General features: G+C 54.3%; 2 protein-coding genes across 7 annotated transcripts; one reads left to right on the top strand and one right to left on the bottom strand.

The window, feature by feature from the left end:
- Positions 1 to 180: 180 nt before the first annotated feature.
- FKBP10 (FKBP prolyl isomerase 10) lies at positions 181 to 8,059 on the top strand. The gene is made up of 10 exons (XM_059906657.1): positions 181 to 529; positions 3,126 to 3,271; positions 3,595 to 3,784; positions 3,899 to 4,044; positions 4,486 to 4,675; positions 4,784 to 4,929; positions 5,527 to 5,719; positions 6,092 to 6,234; positions 6,465 to 6,628; positions 6,999 to 8,059. Exons 1-10 carry the CDS (start codon positions 279 to 281, stop codon positions 7,182 to 7,184), a joined length of 1,755 nt encoding a protein of 584 aa, XP_059762640.1. The 5' UTR covers positions 181 to 278; the 3' UTR covers positions 7,185 to 8,059.
- Positions 1,492 to 17,594, bottom strand: NT5C3B (5'-nucleotidase, cytosolic IIIB). 6 transcript variants are annotated; one of them, XM_059906660.1, is made up of 10 exons: positions 17,543 to 17,579; positions 17,221 to 17,319; positions 16,572 to 16,641; positions 16,439 to 16,485; positions 13,789 to 13,874; positions 13,134 to 13,223; positions 12,001 to 12,163; positions 10,966 to 11,166; positions 1,725 to 1,834; positions 1,492 to 1,619 (listed from the first exon to the last, which is right to left on the bottom strand). In XM_059906660.1, the coding sequence occupies exons 1-9, from the start codon at positions 17,552 to 17,554 to the stop codon at positions 1,745 to 1,747; spliced, it is 858 nt and encodes a 285-aa protein (XP_059762643.1). In that variant the 5' UTR covers positions 17,555 to 17,579; the 3' UTR covers positions 1,492 to 1,619; positions 1,725 to 1,744. The 6 variants fall into 6 exon arrangements, with proteins under 6 accessions (XP_059762643.1, XP_059762641.1, XP_059762645.1 ...); XM_059906658.1 differs by lacking the exons at positions 1,492 to 1,619; positions 1,725 to 1,834 and adding an exon at positions 9,594 to 10,096; XM_059906659.1 differs by lacking the exons at positions 1,492 to 1,619; positions 1,725 to 1,834 and adding an exon at positions 9,970 to 10,169.
- Positions 17,595 to 17,723: the final 129 nt, after the last annotated feature.

Here is a 17,723-nt window from a genome sequence, read left to right on the forward strand (position 1 = left end):
GTAAATCTGGAGGGCTTTGTGGTGCTTTCCTCGTACTCTAACGCTATCAGCCTGGCCCTCCTCCTCTTATTCCACACCCTTCCCCCCCACACACACCCCCCGCCCCGCCAGCTCAGCCTCCCCAGCCCCCATTCCACGTGGACCAGCCAGGGCGGGGGGTGGGGATGGAGGACAGGAAGAGGGGGAGCCAGCTCTGGGAGGAGTGGGGGGAAGGAGTCTGGCGGCGGCGGCGGCTCTCTCGCTCGCCCTCACAGCCGGCCGTCCCAGCTCCAGGCACCATGTTCCGCGCGGGGCGCCCCAGCCACACCGTCCTCCGGCTCCCCCTGCTGCAATCGTTGCTGCTGCTGCTGCTGCTGCAGGCCGTGGGGAGGGGGCTGGGCCGCGCCAGCCCGGCCGGGAGCCCCCTGGAAGATGTGGTCATCGAGAGGTACCACATCCCCAGGGCCTGTCCCCGGGAAGTGCAGATGGGGGATTTTGTGCGCTACCACTACAACGGTACTTTCGAGGACGGCAAGAAGTTTGACTCGAGGTAATGGCTTGAGTGCCCCCAGGCTCACCATTTCCCTTCCCGGAGCCCGGGACCAAGCTCTCTCAGTCCTGGGGTTCCCTTATTGCTGCTTTTAAGCTGTGTCTGCATGTTCCCTACTCACACCGTGATCCCCTAACCTCACACACAGCACCCTGGGTGGGGGGACTCCTAGACGTCCATCTCCCCAGACATCCCTGCCCTCAATTTCAAACCTTCGCCTCTCAGAAGACCCCAATTTCTTTCACACAAACTCCCTCTGTCTCTCAGAGTGCTTGAGAATCAAAGTGAACTGCTCTATTTACTTACCAGCGCTTTATTTAAAGACATAGAGGGGGTTTTCTGGTCCACAGAGTTGGGGGGAAGGGCATGGTCCCTGTTGCATGTGAATCCTCCAGTGGTCTCAGCCCAGCACCCTCTACCTTTCCAGCCACCCTGACTCCCTTTCTGGTTCCAGCCACAGGTTTCAGTGCCTTTGTGTTTAGAGAAAAAGTAAGAGTTTTTGGGGGAGGGGGAGGGGGTTTTTTAGCAGCCAGTGGGGTAAAGCAGGTGGGCATTCTAAGACAGCAGGATGGATCAGGGAGTGCAGGGCATAGCTTGGTGTAGGGACCCTGTCTGCCTACATGTCACACAGTCACACATGCCACCCTGGGCTCCTCCGAGGGTTTTCATGCCTCCCTCTCCCCGTGATCCCTCACCCTCATCTCCCTCCATCTTAGCTCAACCAGGTCAGTGCTGCCGCCCATCTTGCCAGCCTTGGGGTTTGAGAGATGGGCTCCTCTTCTGTGTCCAGGCTTTCCGTCTGCTCTGGCAAGTTCATTTTTCTTGGTGGGGGCATGGCTGTACGCCAGGCCAGCCTCAGTTAAACCTTGGGTCCAGGTCACACACACAAGCCCCCACCCCACACCCAAGAAGTCAGTCCCTCTTAGACCCTTCCCCAAAACACACAAGTCGGCCTATAGAAATTAGTGGCTCTGGAGGCAGGCAGTTTATTGGGTAAGAACACGAACTCCTGAGACCAAGACCCTGGATTCAAACCCAGGCTGTGATCATGGACAAGGAGTTTTGCCTCTTTAAGCTTTACTTTCCTCATCTGAAAAAAAGGAGATTAAAAAACAGTCTGAAAAACTGCGTCCCTACTTCCTAAGGCTGATGTTAAGACTCAAGATATTGAATGAAAGTGAACTTCCCACAGTACCTTACAGTCTGCAAGCGGGTTCAGTACACATTAGCCTTGACTCTGGGGAGAACTTTGGTAGTGTTTAACTGGTAGAAGCTTCTTGCCATGCTTGGGCTCTCACGACGGCGCTGTGGAGGAAGCAGGCCATACACCCAGCTCAGTGGGCAAAATGAGGCAGTAGCCAGGAGTACAGCTGTGAGCCTGTGGCCACCAAGGAGTGGAGGAGGGGTTGGGAGTTGGGGAATGACCTCCCTATCGGGGATCCTGATGGGGACTCTTGGATCCAGGTTGGGTCCAAGCAGTGCTGAGCTTGGAAAACTTTTACAACCCATGACACCTTCCATCAAAATAATAATCTCCCATCTTTCCTTAACTTCTGAAAACTTAAAATTAAAACTGTAACTAAAAACAAGTAAAAGCCGTGGCAATTTTAGAGTAGGCTTTTTCAAAATTGAAAACCAATCCCTATCCCCAGCCAGTTCTGCTTCCCTTTCCTTTCCTCTGTGAATTGATGGTGCCGTGGCCCAAACGTGGGCTTTGGAGTTCAACAGACCAAACATTAGCTGTGTGACCTTGGGCAAGTCATTTGGTCTCTCAAGTCTCAATTTTTCTCGTAAGAAAAATGAAATCAATAATGCCCATTTCGGGAATTCCCTGGTGGTCCAGTGGTTAGGACTCAGCGCTTTCACTGCTGTGGCCCGGCTTTGATCCCTGGTGGGGGAACTAAGATCTCACAAGCTGCATGGTGCGGCAAATAATAATAATAATAATAATAATAATAATAATAATGCCCACCTCACAGGGGAGAGAATTAAATAAGATAATGAACGCAGGGACTTCCCTGGTTGTCCAATGGTTAAGGCTCCGTGCTCCCAATGCAGGGGGCCCGGGGTTCGATCCCTGGTCAGGGAACTGGATTCCGCATGCCACAACTAAGAGCCCACATGCTGCAACTAAAAGATCCCGCGTGCCGCAACGAAGATCCCAAGTGCCACAACAAAAGATGCAGCGCAGCCAAATAAATAAATATTTTTAAAAAGATAATGAATGCAAAATGCCAAGCATTTCGTCGGCCTTATCATTTAAGTGCTGGATAACTGGTCTCCCCGCCCCCCCGCCCCCGCCCCCACCCCGGTCTGCACATAGCAAGAACAGACAGGACTGCTGGCACCATCTCCCCATCCCAGGGCAGATAAAAGCCCCCGGCCTCCTGGAGGGCTTCCTTTTGTAACAGCCCATCCTATTAAGGTGGGAGTCACGGCCCACCTAGGAGGGAGGCCTGAAATGTTGAGAAGCCTTTGGATCTACACCTTTGTGTAGGGAGGGGGATTGTGTGTGTGTGTGCACTTGTGTGCACCTGTGCATGTATGTGACCATGGGCAGAGGCCACTGTATCCCATCTGTCCCCTCCCTCCCCAGCTATGACCGCCACACCTTGGTGGCCATCGTGGTGGGCGTGGGGCGCCTCATCACCGGCATGGACCGAGGCCTCATGGGCATGTGCGTCAATGAGCGGCGACGCCTCATTGTGCCTCCGCACCTTGGCTATGGCAGCATCGGCGTGGGTGAGGAGAGCTGGGGCCCAGGCATGGGGGTGGAGGAGACCAGGAGGCAGAAGCAAGGGCCCAGGACAAGAAAACTGAAGCTCAGAGAGGGAGAGCAGCTTTCCAAGGTCACAATGCATGCGCAGAATGAATAGCGAGGCAGGTCTGGGACTAGACTTTTCTGTCTCCTGCCGCTGGGGCGGGAGGAAGGGCAATAATAGGGCCCTGGGTAGGATCCTAGCTTGACCTGGGAGAAGGGGAACTAAGGGTGGTGGAGGGGGAGGCCAAGCAGGATGCTCAGACCTCCACTCCACCCCCCACTCTGGGGGCTGCACCAAACACAGCGGGGCTTATTCCCCCGGATGCCACCCTCTACTTTGATGTGGTCCTGCTCGATGTGTGGAACAAGGCGGACACCGTGCAGGTGAGCACCTTGCTGCGCCCGCCCCACTGCCCCCGCATGGTCCAGGACAGCGACTTTGTCCGCTACCACTACAACGGCACGCTGCTGGATGGCACTGCCTTCGACACCAGGTAAGGGCTGGAAGGAGCCCTGGGGCACCAGGGGCTGTGGCATGCAGCGGGGAGTCGGGGGCCTTCCTGCCTCTCCCACCAACAGCAGCCTCACCCCTACCTCATTCTCTGCAGCTACAGTAGAGGTGGCACTTACGACACCTACGTGGGCTCTGGCTGGCTGATCAAGGGCATGGACCAGGGGCTGCTGGGCATGTGTCCTGGAGAGAGAAGGAAGATCATCATCCCTCCATTCCTGGCCTATGGCGAGAAAGGCTATGGTGAGGGCAAGCAGGGACTTGGGGATTCTCTAGAAGTGGGCTGCCACATACAGTTGTTCAGGTTGAGTACTGCACAAGGACACCCGGCCAGGGAGGCAAGTAGTGATGAAATCTAGCCCTTGGTGATCACCTCACTAAGAAGGGGTGCTTGGGTGGTTAGGACTCGGCACTATCACTGCTGGGGCCCGGGTTCAATCCCTGGTTGGGGAACTAAGATGCTTTGTTCTGATTCACACAAAGGCTCATATGGGCTGGTGGTGGCCCTGGGGAAAGCTCAGCTCGGGCCTCACAGGGGAAGAAGCAGGGCTGCTGATGGGCGTCAAAGGCTCTGGAAAGCAGGGTTAGTACCTTTTTGCACGGTGCTCACATAGGCCTTCCTGAGTGGAGAAGAAGCCCTGCTTTGCTCTCCACTTGTATGGTTCAAGCCTATCCCTTCCCCAGGGACTGTGATCCCCCCGCAGGCCTCCCTGGTCTTCCATGTCCTACTGATTGACGTCCACAACCCAAAGGACACGGTCCAGCTGGAGACACTGGAGCTGCCACCTGGCTGCGTCCGGAGAGCCGTGGCTGGGGACTTCATGCGTTACCACTACAACGGCTCCCTGATGGACGGCACCCTCTTTGACTCCAGGTCCGGGGGGTCCTGAGGACGATGGTGGGGACTGGGGGCGGCTCTGTGCTGGGGGAAGGGCGGGGCCGCTGTGACTCCCTTGCCCACCTCCCCGCCCTCATATTGCAGCTACTCCCGAAACCGCACCTACAATACCTATGTGGGGCAGGGCTACGTCGTCCCAGGGATGGACCAGGGGCTGCAGGGCTCGTGCATGGGGGAGCGCCGGAGAATCACCATCCCCCCCCACCTCGCCTACGGGGAGAACGGGACTGGTAGGCTTGCTCCCTGTTCCCCAAGCCAACACCTCAGTTCCTCCTGACCTTCCCCCTGATGAGCGGGGGCGAAGGGGGTGGATTCCAGCCATTGCTCTGCCCCTCTCATCAAAAAAACTGGTCCCCCACCCAACTCCTGCCACAAGGACTCCATCCTTTTCTCCAGGGGGCAGTCCCCCACTTCTCCCCTTCCACACTGGAGAAGGGCAGCCGACTCCTGAGCTTGGAGAGGGAGGGTGGTTATGGAAGAACAGAAACAGCATAGCCCTGGGAAGCAAAGAGACCGGATTTGCTTCCAGCTTTGCTGGAAGCCTTTGTGTGCTCACCTGTAAAATGGGACTAATCACATCGATCAGCAGGGTAAGTTATTGGGAGGTTGCAAGATACATATGTAAAAGGCTTTCCAGCTGGCGTGCCCCTCCCCTCCCCTGCCTCCTCACCACCACAGAGTATATTACAAGAGTTGACTATGTGGACAAACATCCCATCCCATCCTTGTTTAAAACCCCAGGATGGGGAAGGTCTGGGGCCTCCATGGAGACCTAGAGCAGCCCCTCCTAGACTCCAGCTGATCCACGCCCCCCATTCTGGCCCCAGGAGACAAGATCCCTGGCTCTGCTGTGCTGATCTTCGACGTCCACATCATCGACTTCCACAACCCTGCAGATCCCGTGGAAATCAAGACACTGTCCCGGCCCCCAGAGACCTGCAACGAGACGGCCAAGCTTGGGGACTTTGTTCGCTACCACTACAACTGCTCTCTGCTGGATGGCACCAAGCTCTTCTCCTCGTGGGTCCGGGGCAGGGCCAGGGCTGGGCAGGTGGGTGGGCCCAGGAGTGGGGAGTCCTCCTAGCAGCACCCCTGACTCTTCCTTTCTCCCTAAGTTCCCATCTAAGCTGAAATTCTTAACTCCACAGGCAGAGGGAGGGTGAAGTAAGCAGTAGGGGGAGCTGCTAGTTCCACTCAGTGGAGGGAAGCGAGCAGGGAGAGATGAGCCCCCAGCCACGCTGCAGGGCAGTGGCGAGATAAGGGGATTGATCCTGTCTCTGCACTGCTGGGCCCCTGCACCCTGCCCTGTGGGGCGGCACCAGGGGTGACTCGGGAGCTGGGCCTGCCGGGGACCAGGATGAACACTGACCCGGGAATCTGCTCTCCTCCCAGCCATGACTACGGGGCCCCTCAGGAGGCGACTCTGGGTGCCCACAAGGTGATCGAAGGCCTGGACACGGGCCTGCAGGGCATGTGTGTGGGAGAGAGGCGGCAGCTTGTGGTCCCCCCACACCTGGCACATGGAGAGAGCGGAGGTGAGGAGCAGAGACTGGCCTGATGGCTTTCCTCCTCCCCTCTGCCCCTGCCACCTGGAGCCTTGACGGCTGGTGGGAGGAGTGAGTGAAGCCTTCCGGACGCTTCCCATTCCGTGCCCCCCTCTCCAGCCCCCAAGGCTGGAGCTGAGGCCTGTAGGCTGGGAGCGCACTGGGCAGGCAGTGAAGCCGGGCCCAGACCCTTCCCTTCTCTCCTCCTCCCCTCCCTCCAGCCCGGGGGGTCCCTGGAAGTGCTGTGCTCCTGTTTGAGGTGGAGCTGGTGTCCCGGGAGGATGGGCTGCCCACAGGCTACCTGTTTGTGTGGCACGAAGACCCTCCTGCCAACCTGTTTGAAGACATGGACCTCAACAAGGATGGCGAGGTCCCCCCGGAGGAGGTGGGTGAGGAGTTCGCTCCTTCTAGTAATCCCTCCCACGCTGTCACCCTGCAGAAGCCACCTTGCACAGTGGCATCTAACGAGAACAGCGTGTGTCCACCATCCTGTCTGCACCCGTGTTCCTGCCCCTCTGCGGGTCAGTGTGCCTTAAGCCCCTCATCCCCGCCTTTGCCTCTGGCACATGCAGCCCATTCCCCCATGGCTGCCTGACCCTGGGCACGCCCTCCGCCCCCGCCCCCCTCAGGACGCAGCACCAGCTCCCCTCCTCAGTCCTCACTGGAAGGCCTCCACCTGGGGGCCCGTCCCAAGGTGAGCACAGCTGCTCAGGCAGGACGCTCTCTCCCCCTCCCCTTGGCTCTCCTCGCCGTAGTTCTCCACCTTCATCAAGGCTCAAGTCAGTGAGGGCAAAGGACGCCTCCTGCCTGGCCAGGACCCTGAGAAAACCATAGGAGACATGTTCCAGAATCAGGATCGCAACCAGGATGGCAACATCACCGCTGAGGAACTCAAGCTGAAGTCGGACGAAGACCAGGAGCGGGTCCATGAGGAGCTCTGAAGGGCAGAGGCCTGGGCCCAAATGCAAAGGTCCACGTCTAAGGGGACAGTGGGCAGTGGGGCTGACTTCCCAACAGTCGCCCTCCCCTCTGCTGCAATGAGGTCTGGAAGCTTCTAGAAAGTGGTCAGAGGGGACAACTCTGGTTTTCCCACTGCCCGAGAGTAAAATCCACAGCACAGATCTCTATTCGGTTTTTCTCTCCCAACCCCAAACCCCTTCCTTAAAAGTTTTGGAATTACAAAGCCAATCTGGGGATTGGTGGAGTTTGGGGGTTGGCTGGGGTCATTGCTGGCCCCTTGCTCAGACCTCCCCTCCGTGTCACCAGCCACTGAGCAAGGCCAAGCTCATCATTTCCTTATTTCCCCTTTACCTGTACTTTTCATCACCATGCTCAACCTGCCCCGCCCCCGGCCGCCCACAGCCCCCATTCCTCTGTCCTGGCAGCTCCCCAGGAACATGAACCCCCAGCTTTCCTCCCTCGGCTCTGGCTGGTTCCTAGGGAAGGGGACGGTTCCGGGGGGGCAGCCCTAGCTTACCTGTCCGGTTCCCTTCACCTGTCCCATGCCCCCTTGCTGCCATCCAGTGGTGGCTGAAGTGCCCCTAGGGTGCTGCACTTCAGGGCTGGGCTTTGTGTCACCTTTTATCCTTAAAGAAGGCTGCCTTCTCTAGGGACCAAAGAACAAGAGAAAAATGAAGGGGGGTGGTATGAGGAAACCTACTTGGATGGATCTTAGGGCTATGAAATCCTTGGTTCGGGGCTGAGCTCATTATTGAGGGGTGAGAAGGGGGTGGGCAGAGCTCTGCACACTCAAAAGGCTAAACTGGTGTCAGACCCCCTTCTCCTTTGTGCCAAATAAAACATGTCCGAAACCAAAGTCCTTGGGATGTGGTCTTTCTTGGTTGGGGGCGGGGAGCTTAGACCCAAGTGTTGGGAGGAAGGGGAGCAAAGCAGGCCATCTCCATGGCCCTTCAGCTCAAGACCCTGTGTCCCTAGGTCTCCGCCTCCTGCCTCCCTGAGGCCCAGCTGGGGCCCTCACCATGGAGGGAGGCTGGGGGTTAAGTGTCCACAGAGAGGGGCCTGCAGGGGAGGCCTGGAGACATGATCCTGATCTCCTAAGGGTCCCAGCTGAATGGAAAAACAAGTTCCCTGAACTCAAACACAACATGCCAAGCTCAAGGGTTAAATTAAACCACACAGGTCAGATTCCCCTTTCACATAGATCGTTTCTAATACCACGATGTTCCCACCTCTCCCTGCTCCTGGCCGCCAGCTGTTACCACCTGCCTGGTGCTTCTCCCTCCTGCCAGAAAGAAAGGTAATTGAGTTCAAACCTCTGGTGTCTTGAGGAAGGAGTTGCTTCAGCCACTCATCAGGCCATCTGCCCTCACCTGCCTGGCTGGACTCTGGCCAGTGCGACAGAGATGACCCAAGCCATCCAAGGGGGTGGGGTGGGGGGGATGCTTGGGAGAGAAAATGACTGACTGGACTCACACCCCAAACTGCCCCCACAAGCACCGAGCTCTTGCCCAAGATCCCCCGAGAGACGGAGCTGCTCCCCATGGTCGCCAGTGACTGATACTCCCTGGTCCCAAAGCACAGAAAGCACCTCGGGGTTGACAGAGGTGACAGCCTCAGAGGATAACCACCCTCCCTCAAGCCTAACAGGACAGCCTGAACTAAGTCCGTGTGGAGGCAGCGCGACGCAGAAGAGAAGGCTGGCTCTGGCGGAAACACTGCAGCCCCAGCTCGAGCTCCCAGCTCTGGCCTTTGGGCAAAGGACTGGTCCTTTCTAAGTGGACCCATACCTCCTGCAGGATCCCTGTGAGGATGAAACGGCACCTGCAGCACCTGGGTGCACACAGCTGGCCCTCAGTCAACACTCCCGCCACTTTCTCTGCTGAGCTGCAGACAAACACAACTTATCAGCCACCAGGCAGGCGGACGAGGGAATGAACCTGACTACCTGAGCACCTGCTCCCTTCAGGTCCCGACTCAACCGCCCTTCAGTCATCCACTTCAGTGGCCGTGGAGGAGGAGGAAGGACAGGAGCCAAGGGCACCAGTGAAAATCCACACTCATATGGATCACTTTAGGGACCCATAAAGAGGGGGCTCTGCATACAGGGCCGGCCAGACTCAGCTGATCCCAGCTGAATTTCAAGGTTAACGGCTGCATGAGAATCAAGTCAAACCATTCCAGGTCAGAAACACCCCCTTCCACCCCTGCCTGCCCACCGTGATGCCCACAGACACACTAGGCTGTGCTCGCTGCACTCAGAGTCTCCTGGGCTAATTCAGGGGTTTTCAAACTGTGTTCCGTGGAGCTCTAGCAGCTTCTCGGAGGTTCCTGCGCCTCCAGAACCAGGAGGTACAGGCTCTGCCCCGCCCCCACCCCTATCGGAACAGCTCTGTGTTTTCCTTTTTTTATTTTGATCTGTTTCACATATTAGATTTGTTTGAAGAGCAGCTTCCCATGTTAAAAAATACTGGAAAAAAGACTCCCTGGACCAAATGATTCCTAAAGTGCTAACACTGTGTAGGTCCACAGTTCATCTAGAATGGCTTTTGCTGCCCTCCGGGCTGGCAGGGGTCCCTCAAGGCTCCAGAGAACACAAACCACGAAGCCAGGGAAAGGGGGAGGGAGGGGCGTGGGCCAGCAGCTCCCAGCCGCCCGGACTCTTCTCTGCAGCACGGGGAGGAACAGTGCTCAGAGCAGAGTAGCCTTCGGGTGAAGCCCCTCCTCGTCACAGCCCGCGGGGCCTGACCCCGGCCCGCCCTCAGGAGCCCTGCATCTCTGTCCAGTCCCTCTGCAGCAGGATGTGCTGCAGCAGCCCGTTGACCACGTCCAGCGTCTCATCCTTCTCCAGCACGATGTCATACGAGTCCATGTAGCGCTCCCGCCGCTCCTCCACCTGCCCGGGGAGCAGAGACCGAGAGTCCCCCAGCGCCCTGCCCTCCGCGTTGCCCACTGTTGCGCACCTGGGGCTGAGGAAGAGGGCGTTCAAGCTGCGACTCCCCAGGAGGAGTTCAAGGTTACCGGGACCTGCCCTTTGGAGACACAGATGGCCACGGATGCAGGCTGCCACAATTAACCCTTGGGTCAGTGCCAAAAGGACCGTCACAACGATTAGAAACAAAAAGTATCAGATGTTACCTCTAATCTATCTGGACTGAATCTTCACAAGGCTTCAGCACCTGCTGGCCGAGGGTGAGAACTGGAGGCCTTCTAGCCTGATGCCATACTGTGCCCCTCTGTGACCTTATGTTTTCACCCCTGTCAACCTCTGGTCTGTTCCTATGCTTTCCTTCTCTAAATTATAAACCCACATCCTGAATACCAACATCTCCCATCTCAATCATGCCCTACTGGTATGATTTAGGAGGACTGGTAATCAGCCCAACCACCTTCTAAACTATGTCACCTTGGGCAAGTTACTTAAGCCCCTTGCCTCAGCTTCCTCATTTGTAAACTGGGTATAATAGTCACTACCTCAGAGTATGACTGTACAGATTAACTGGGTTAATGTGCGTGGCACACGGTGAGCACTCAGTAAGTGTGGGCTCTGATGACGTGCTCTGACCCCTGGGTCACGCCATGTGCTTCGTGCACAGCTGTAACCACTGGGTATTTCTTTTGTTTCCTATGAGACTATGGTTTGTGTCTGACCTCTGTGCCTCTCATACTTCACACAGTGTCTAGCCCACAGAAGGTGTTCAATAAGCACTCGTTAACAGGAATGAAGGAGAAGCCAGCCATGAAGAACCCGGGTCTCCTACCTACCTTGTCATTTAGGAAGCCAATCTTGAGAATGTTCTCCACGCCAGGAACCCCATCAGCCATAGTGAGGTCCCCCATGGAGTCTCCCAGCAGGAGGATGTTGGTTTTGCCCTGAAGCTGCTCGAAGTAACCAGAGTTCTCGCACACGGAGCTGTTCTTGTTGTAGGTGTGTATGAGCTGGCCCTTGAATCCCTTCAGGAAGCCCTAAATAATCAAGACAAGAGACAGACAGAAGGGCTACAGGGACCCATTCAGGACCAGTGTTCCACTGTCTCTGCCACAGAGGAAAGGGAATCCTGAAAGCCACAGATAATGCCAAAACTTCATTGTGATCCAACTAGGGCTCAGCAAGCTAGGGCCCGTGGACTAGATTTGGCCTATTTTTGTAAATTGCTTTGCTGGAACACAGCCAGGCCCATTTGTTTACATCTTGTCTATGGGTGTTTTTTTGTGTGACAGAGATCATATAGCCCACAAAGCCCGAGATACTTACTACCTGGTCTTTTACAGAAAAAGTTTACAACCCCTGGTTTAAACTAACAGGGATCATCAAATATTGCTGATCACCTACTCTGGTGAAAGCATGAAGCCCGTGATACAAGCACTGCCTGCCTACACGTGCGCTAACCTCAGCTGTGGGCCACACCCTAACCACAGGTCACAGGGATGAAAATTCCAGCCTTGGTTTTAAGGGAAAGAAGTCAGAACATGGGTGAGTCAGAGCAGCCCACCTCTGGCTCAAGAAAAACAAGTCCAAGTCCAAGCCCTTGAGTACCTAGGATGGCACACGAGCCATGACAGTGACACGGGGCCTGGCTGCACCCTAAACTCGGTCCTCCCTGGCAGAGTCGACTGTCAGCCAAACACCCAAGAGTGGGTCCTTCAAAAGCGACTGTTTTTAGCTGGCACTAATAAATAAATAACTGCTGAGGGCAAAGAAGCCCGCATGCCTTCCCTCCCCCCTCCCCCATCAAGGTTAACATTTAGGGTGAAGCATCCTGGCTGGCGGTCCCCACCCCTCTTCCAGCCCCAGCTCACATCTTCATCAAACTCCATGTAGTTAGAGACGATGTGGATGTTCGGGTGGAACACTTTCCTCTGCCGCATGATTTCTTCCAGGATATCCCCAACGCCCGCGGAGAAGATGAAAAGGGGAACGCTGTTCTGGGAGAGGGTGTTGAAGAACGTCTTGTATCCATCCCTGAAGTGACATGAACGGTTCTGAAATGGCATTGCCTCTGCGACTGTTCTTTACTATTTGGGTTACATCTTTAACATTTTTTTAAAAACATTTTAAATTGAGGTATAAAATACATAGAGTAAATTATTAAAGTGCACTAATCTTAAGTGTTCAGCTCAGTTCATATTTACGTATGTTCACACACATGTAGTTACTAACCAGGTCAAGATTCCCTCATGTCCCTTCCCAGTTGATGCCATCGCCCCCATTTTGACTTCACATCACCATTGATTTGCTCTCCCTGTCCCTGAACTTCATATACACCATATAACCACATTTTTTGTTTGTTTGTTTGTTTCTGGATTATTTTGCCTGAGCAAAATACAACCAGGCAGCTATCCTGAGGCAGCTTCACTGGGGAACACCTCCAACCCACCCAGGCACTTACTGGGTCTGCACATGTCTACTCTCCTGGCTTTCCACGAGCTAGCCTCTCTCCCCAATCAGGACACACAATCCTTGAGGGAAGGCACCCGTGTTGACTCCTTCCTCTACGTGCCCTCATCCCTCCTCCAGTAAAGAATGCTCCAGCAGACAGCTGCACTGTGAAGGCCACGGATGATCAAGGGTCCTAGGTCGGCCAACTCCCATGTCTGGATAAAGAACACCAGTCACCATGGGGACCCCAAAAGTCTTTTTACCATTGGGAAAAATGAGCTAGACGCTGTTTGTCCTAGGAGATGGAGCCCTGGTCATATTCATACCACATCCACTACCAGCAGGCAGACTGCATCCTAGGACACACCCAAGGATAGAAAATTCTCTGGCTGTGTCCATAGAGGAACCTTCTCCACGTCAGCTACTCATGGTGCTAGATCGCTTCTGACTCTCCCAGCAACTGACTCCTCTTCGATCCTTCCCAGCCTCTCTTTTGTGAGCAAACCCATTCCAAACAGTCTGGCAGAAACATTTTCCAGAGCAGGCAGCTCACCTAAGCATTGCGTTGGACTCTCTCACCACCTGGGCTATCTGAAACTTCTGAATCTTCTGCTGGCACAGGAGCTCATGCGCTTTGGTCCACCTGGAAACACACACCCCACAAAACCTCAAATTCAAACCACTAAGTAAAGTGACCTTTCCCATCTCAGGGCCGAGTCCCCTCTGAAGTACTGACAGCGGAGGCCTCATCCTTTTCCCCAGGGCCATTTCCTGAAGGACCCTGCTTGTCCCTAAAGGAAGAGGGTGAGACAGCAACACAGCAGCAACACAAGAGCTGGGCAAGTTGCTGCTGATGTCAAAGCTCTTCTGAATCCCTTCCTCTGTGACCCCACTCTCTGGAGAACTGGGGCTTTGCCCAGTGATACTGGTTTCCTTAGGAGGGTTATTGCCCCAAAGCACTTATTGCCCCAAACTAAGGGGCTTCTAACTCATTCCAAGGATACTTGGTGAGCCCTCTACTCTAGCAGTAGCCACACGTGGCCTGGCTGTATCTGGACAATTTGATCTAGCAGCTGGGCTTGTGGCCTTCAGTTAAGCATTCAGTAAGGTAAAGGAGCCTGCATCTGACCAAAGCTCAGGAAAAATACGCCCCCGTCCAGACCAAGCATCGTGAGGGCCAGGGGCGTTTCACCACCACCATCACTTACCATTCCACCATGTCAGGTAACTTCTCTTTGATGGTCCGGTGTGGGTCAATCTCAATTGGGTAATAGTGGTGGAGGAGCGCTTTGAGCTGTGACATCCAAATGAAGAGAAAAGCCGTTTAGTCCACATCAAGTTTTTCCCAGCAGAGTCCTACAGTCCAGCATAAGAAAAAAGTCACCTAGAAGATGCAACTTCATGTAAGGAAGTGACTGGAGCTGCAGAGCTGGCCATCCCTCTGCACTCCCGCTTAATCAGTAAGAACGGATTTAACGCTGTATTTCCCAAAATGTGGTACATTTTCTCAGGTGGTAGGCAAGATAACTTTGGGGGGGTACACGGATAAAAACACTTTTCATTTTAGTGGTTTGGGATTCATTTTAATGTATGTCAGAAAAAGAAAGAAAACTAGAATAGCACACTCATGCTTTCATCAAGATTGCTTCTTTCGTTTGCAAGTTAATTGCATTCAGATCTTTAAAAGCAGGGTAATTTACACAGATCTGGCAAAAATCATTCAAGTGAACTAGAAGACTGGAGCCTGGGACACAGCATGTTAGGGGATAACTCCATCGCTCTGCCAACGTCAGGTGGACAACCTCACGGGGAGCATCTCTGTGCACCTCCTCTGGCTAAGGTCACCTTCCACATGCCAGGACCTTCCACAATCTAGGGAGGCTGCTTCAGGGATCATGTGTCACACGGGCTCAGGCAGTTAACAGGGCCCAATAAAAATGAGAATTGACTAAGTAAAACATTTTAATTTTAATACGTGCATGGTCTCGGAATATTATGAGATCAAATGGAGTCCCTGACCATCAGTCCAAAAGAGGGTTAAATACAAAGACTGACAAAGACAGAAAGCTCCTAAATGTGTTAAGATTCTCAATGTTTTCTTGAGTGAGAACATTTTTCTGAAAGTGTAACAGAATTCAACAGAATATAAATTTTTTTTTTTTTTTTTTTTTTTTTGGCTGTGTTGGGTCTTCGTTTCTGTGCGACGGCTTTCTCTAGTTGCAGCAAGCGGGGGCCACTCTTCACCGCGGTGCGCAGGCCTCTCACTATCGCGGCCTCTCTTGTTGCGGAGCACAGGCTCCAGACGCGCAGGCTCAGTAGTTGTGGCTCACGTGCCTAGTTGCTCCGTGGCATGTGGGATCCTCCCAGACCAGGGCTCGAACCCGTGTCCCCTGCATTGGCAGGCAGATTCTCAACCACTGCGCCACCAGGGAAGCCCCCAGGATATAAATTTTTAAAAAGAAAAAAGATTTCTTACATAAATTTTGCTTTATTAATTTCTTCAGGAACCCATCAAAGCCACAAATCTTAATGTTCTCTAGCTTCTTTACCCTAGAGAGGGCATCCAAACCTATTGTCTTATTTGTGGACGTAGCTCTCTGGAAGCTGCTATGATCAGGGATGTGAGGAACCAAAAAAAGTGATCTGCCAAAGGCAATCAGTGGTGGAGCCAGAATCTACCTTAAGCTGCAAGTGGCATCACCAGAGAGACAAGTGTAGAAACAGAAGAGCTATCTATAATTCACTGTCCATCTTTTTTTTTATTAATTAATTAATTTATTTATTTTTGTTTATGGCTGTGTTGGGTCTTCGTTTCTGTGCTAGGGCTTTCTCTAGTTGTGGCAAGTTGGGGCCACTCTTCATCGCGGTGCGCGGGCCTCTCACTATTGCGGCCTCACTTGTTGCGGAGCACAGGCTCCAGACGCGCAGGCTCAGTAGTTGTGGCTCACGGGCCCAGTCGCTCCGCGGCATGTGCAATCTTCCCAGACCAGGGCTCGAACCCGTGTCCCCTGCATTGGCAGGCAGATTCTCAACCACTGCGCCACCAGGGAAGCCCCACTGTCCATCTTAATAACCAGTAATCATGACAGAGTATTAGAAGATCTGACCAATATGGCAGACCAACAGACCACTTAGTAACCAATTTGGTGAACTTCATAATCAAGTGGAACTAAATGATATAGCTATTTAGCAGAAAGAGCTCAGCAACCTGCAGAGAAACGAGGGGCTAGCACAGCTCTGCTCTGGCAAAGAGGACACTGATGGGAAGAACACGGAGCAAAGTAAAATGAACTCCAAGGCTACAGGGATCGCTTTACAATATCTGTATGCATCTTATGGAAACGGGAGTTTCATACATAGACATTAATTCAGAAGTCTTTCTTGGTACCTGCTGCCTTACCAAGAACATTTATACTATCAAGGAAAGAGCATAATATAGTGAAAAGAGTTCGGGAACAGAATCAGATCTATGGGAAAACCAAGCTCTGCATCTTGCTATATGACCTTGGGTAAGTTGCTCAAACCTCTCCAAGCCTCTGTTTTTCCATCTGCTAAATGGAGACAGTAATGATTCTATCCACCTCTCGGAGTTGTGGGAGGGTTAAACAACAAACATCGAAGTCTCCTATTAAGTTCTACAGATAGCAGTAAGCATATTCCAACCATCCATCATCACATGTCTTGGCCAATAAGGAAAAGCTGTCTCAGTGTATTAAGACTAGGTCCACCTGAGCATAACAACAATTTTTTAAAAAATTAATCTTCTAAGGTCTCAACCCTGGAATCTTTGGTCCTAACCAAGAACCACTGGAAGTCGTATATGATAGCCATTTCTGAGCAAAGAAGGGAGTAACCCACCTCTTCCCGGCACTCCTCACTGATGATCTTGCTGTTATCCAGAATATCTGCAAAAACACAGAACTCCTTTTACTTGCCCCTTAGAAGCCATCATCCTGTCAAGCCCAATGAAGCAAGCTAGTATGTGACTTACTGTAAGAAGAAGGGCATCGCTTTCCATTATATGCAAACCTGCTCAAGGTCATGTCAAAATCAGAAATGACCTAAAATGCAAAAGAGAGATGAAGCCTAGACAGGCTCCTTCCAGGGTGGCCCTGTGACAGCCAGGGAGGATGATTATGGAAGTCCAAACAGCTCAGTGCCAGTCTACGGGCAAAGCCTTGGGGGAGTTAGGAAGCGCTGAAGGAAGAACTAACCCTAGTTAGTACCTGTGCTAACCCAGAGAAGACCCAGCCTCTCTGAGGATGGGGGTGGGGACTGCAGAATCAGGACCCCTTCCACTCTTTCAATAGCACCCATCTCAATGCCCTGGTCCTTCCTAAGATGCCCCCACCTTTTGGCCCATCTACACATCTGTGCCTTCTTGGGGAGCCCACCAACCTCGGCCAGTGAGGGCAACAAGACCCGGAGACCTGGTGTGTGGGGTGCTTTCTGTCTACAGCACGACTTTACTGAGAAATTTGAAATCTAGGTTTCTGGGCAGGTGGACTCTCCCCCAAGGCAAAACAGTCTTGCCCTCGGGCACCTGGCCATTTCTAGGGGATGAACGCATGCTTGCAGGTGTCCGCAGCAAAGCGGGAAGGCGCACTGGGCAGGCCACATCCCCAGCCCCCGCGCGGTACCTGTAAGCGGTCTCCCCCGCCCTTGCGGAGGGCGCCCACGATCTCCTGCACCCGCCCGGGCTGCCGCATCAGAACCGTGGCCTTCATCAGGGTGCTCACCTGTCCCGAGACCCGAGAGAACCGCTGACCCCGGCACCGCGCTGGGCCCAAGGGGAGGCCGGCGAGGCCGGGCCGGGGGCGCGGGGGACGAGTGGGGGCGCCGGCCGGGCCTGGGCGCCTACGGGCCGCAGTGGCACGGCGAGGCCCAGGCGGCCCGGTGGGGGTCTCGGAGCGCCCGGGGGTTCGGGGCCCGCCTCACGCCGGTCTCCTCCTCCCGCCTCACCTCCTCCGCCATGGCGCTCGCCGGCCGGTTGGCGGCGTGGGCACAACGACCGCCCCGCCGCCCCACTGCGCAGGCGTCGCTTCCGCCGTGGGGGGGAGGGGGGAGACGTGGGTCGCGAGTGAGGGGGCGGGGGGAGGCGGGTCGCGGGTGATGGGGTGGGGGACGGGGAATGGGTCCGGGG

Source organism: Balaenoptera ricei, chromosome 20 (assembly GCF_028023285.1).
Source record: "Balaenoptera ricei isolate mBalRic1 chromosome 20, mBalRic1.hap2, whole genome shotgun sequence".
Classification (NCBI taxonomy): domain Eukaryota; kingdom Metazoa; phylum Chordata; class Mammalia; order Artiodactyla; family Balaenopteridae; genus Balaenoptera; species Balaenoptera ricei.

What these genes read in the sequence shown, in the direction of transcription:
- FKBP10 (XM_059906657.1), top strand. Translation starts at nt 279, where the DNA reads ATGTTCCGCGCGGGGCGCCCCAGCCACACCGTCCTCCGGCTCCCCCTG. An exon ending in GGCAAGAAGTTTGACTCGAG is followed by an intron (nt 530 to 3,125) that starts GTAATGGCTTGA and finishes CTCCCTCCCCAG; the next exon opens with CTATGACCGCCACACCTTGG. An exon ending in CTACGGGGAGAACGGGACTG is followed by an intron (nt 4,930 to 5,526) that starts GTAGGCTTGCTC and finishes TTCTGGCCCCAG; the next exon opens with GAGACAAGATCCCTGGCTCT.
- NT5C3B (XM_059906658.1), bottom strand. An exon ending in GTGAGGAGTGCCGGGAAGAG is followed by an intron (nt 13,875 to 16,438) that starts GTGGGTTACTCC and finishes TGGATGTCACAG; the next exon opens with CTCAAAGCGCTCCTCCACCA. An exon ending in ACATGGAGTTTGATGAAGAT is followed by an intron (nt 11,167 to 12,000) that starts GTGAGCTGGGGC and finishes TTGATTATTTAG; the next exon opens with GGCTTCCTGAAGGGATTCAA.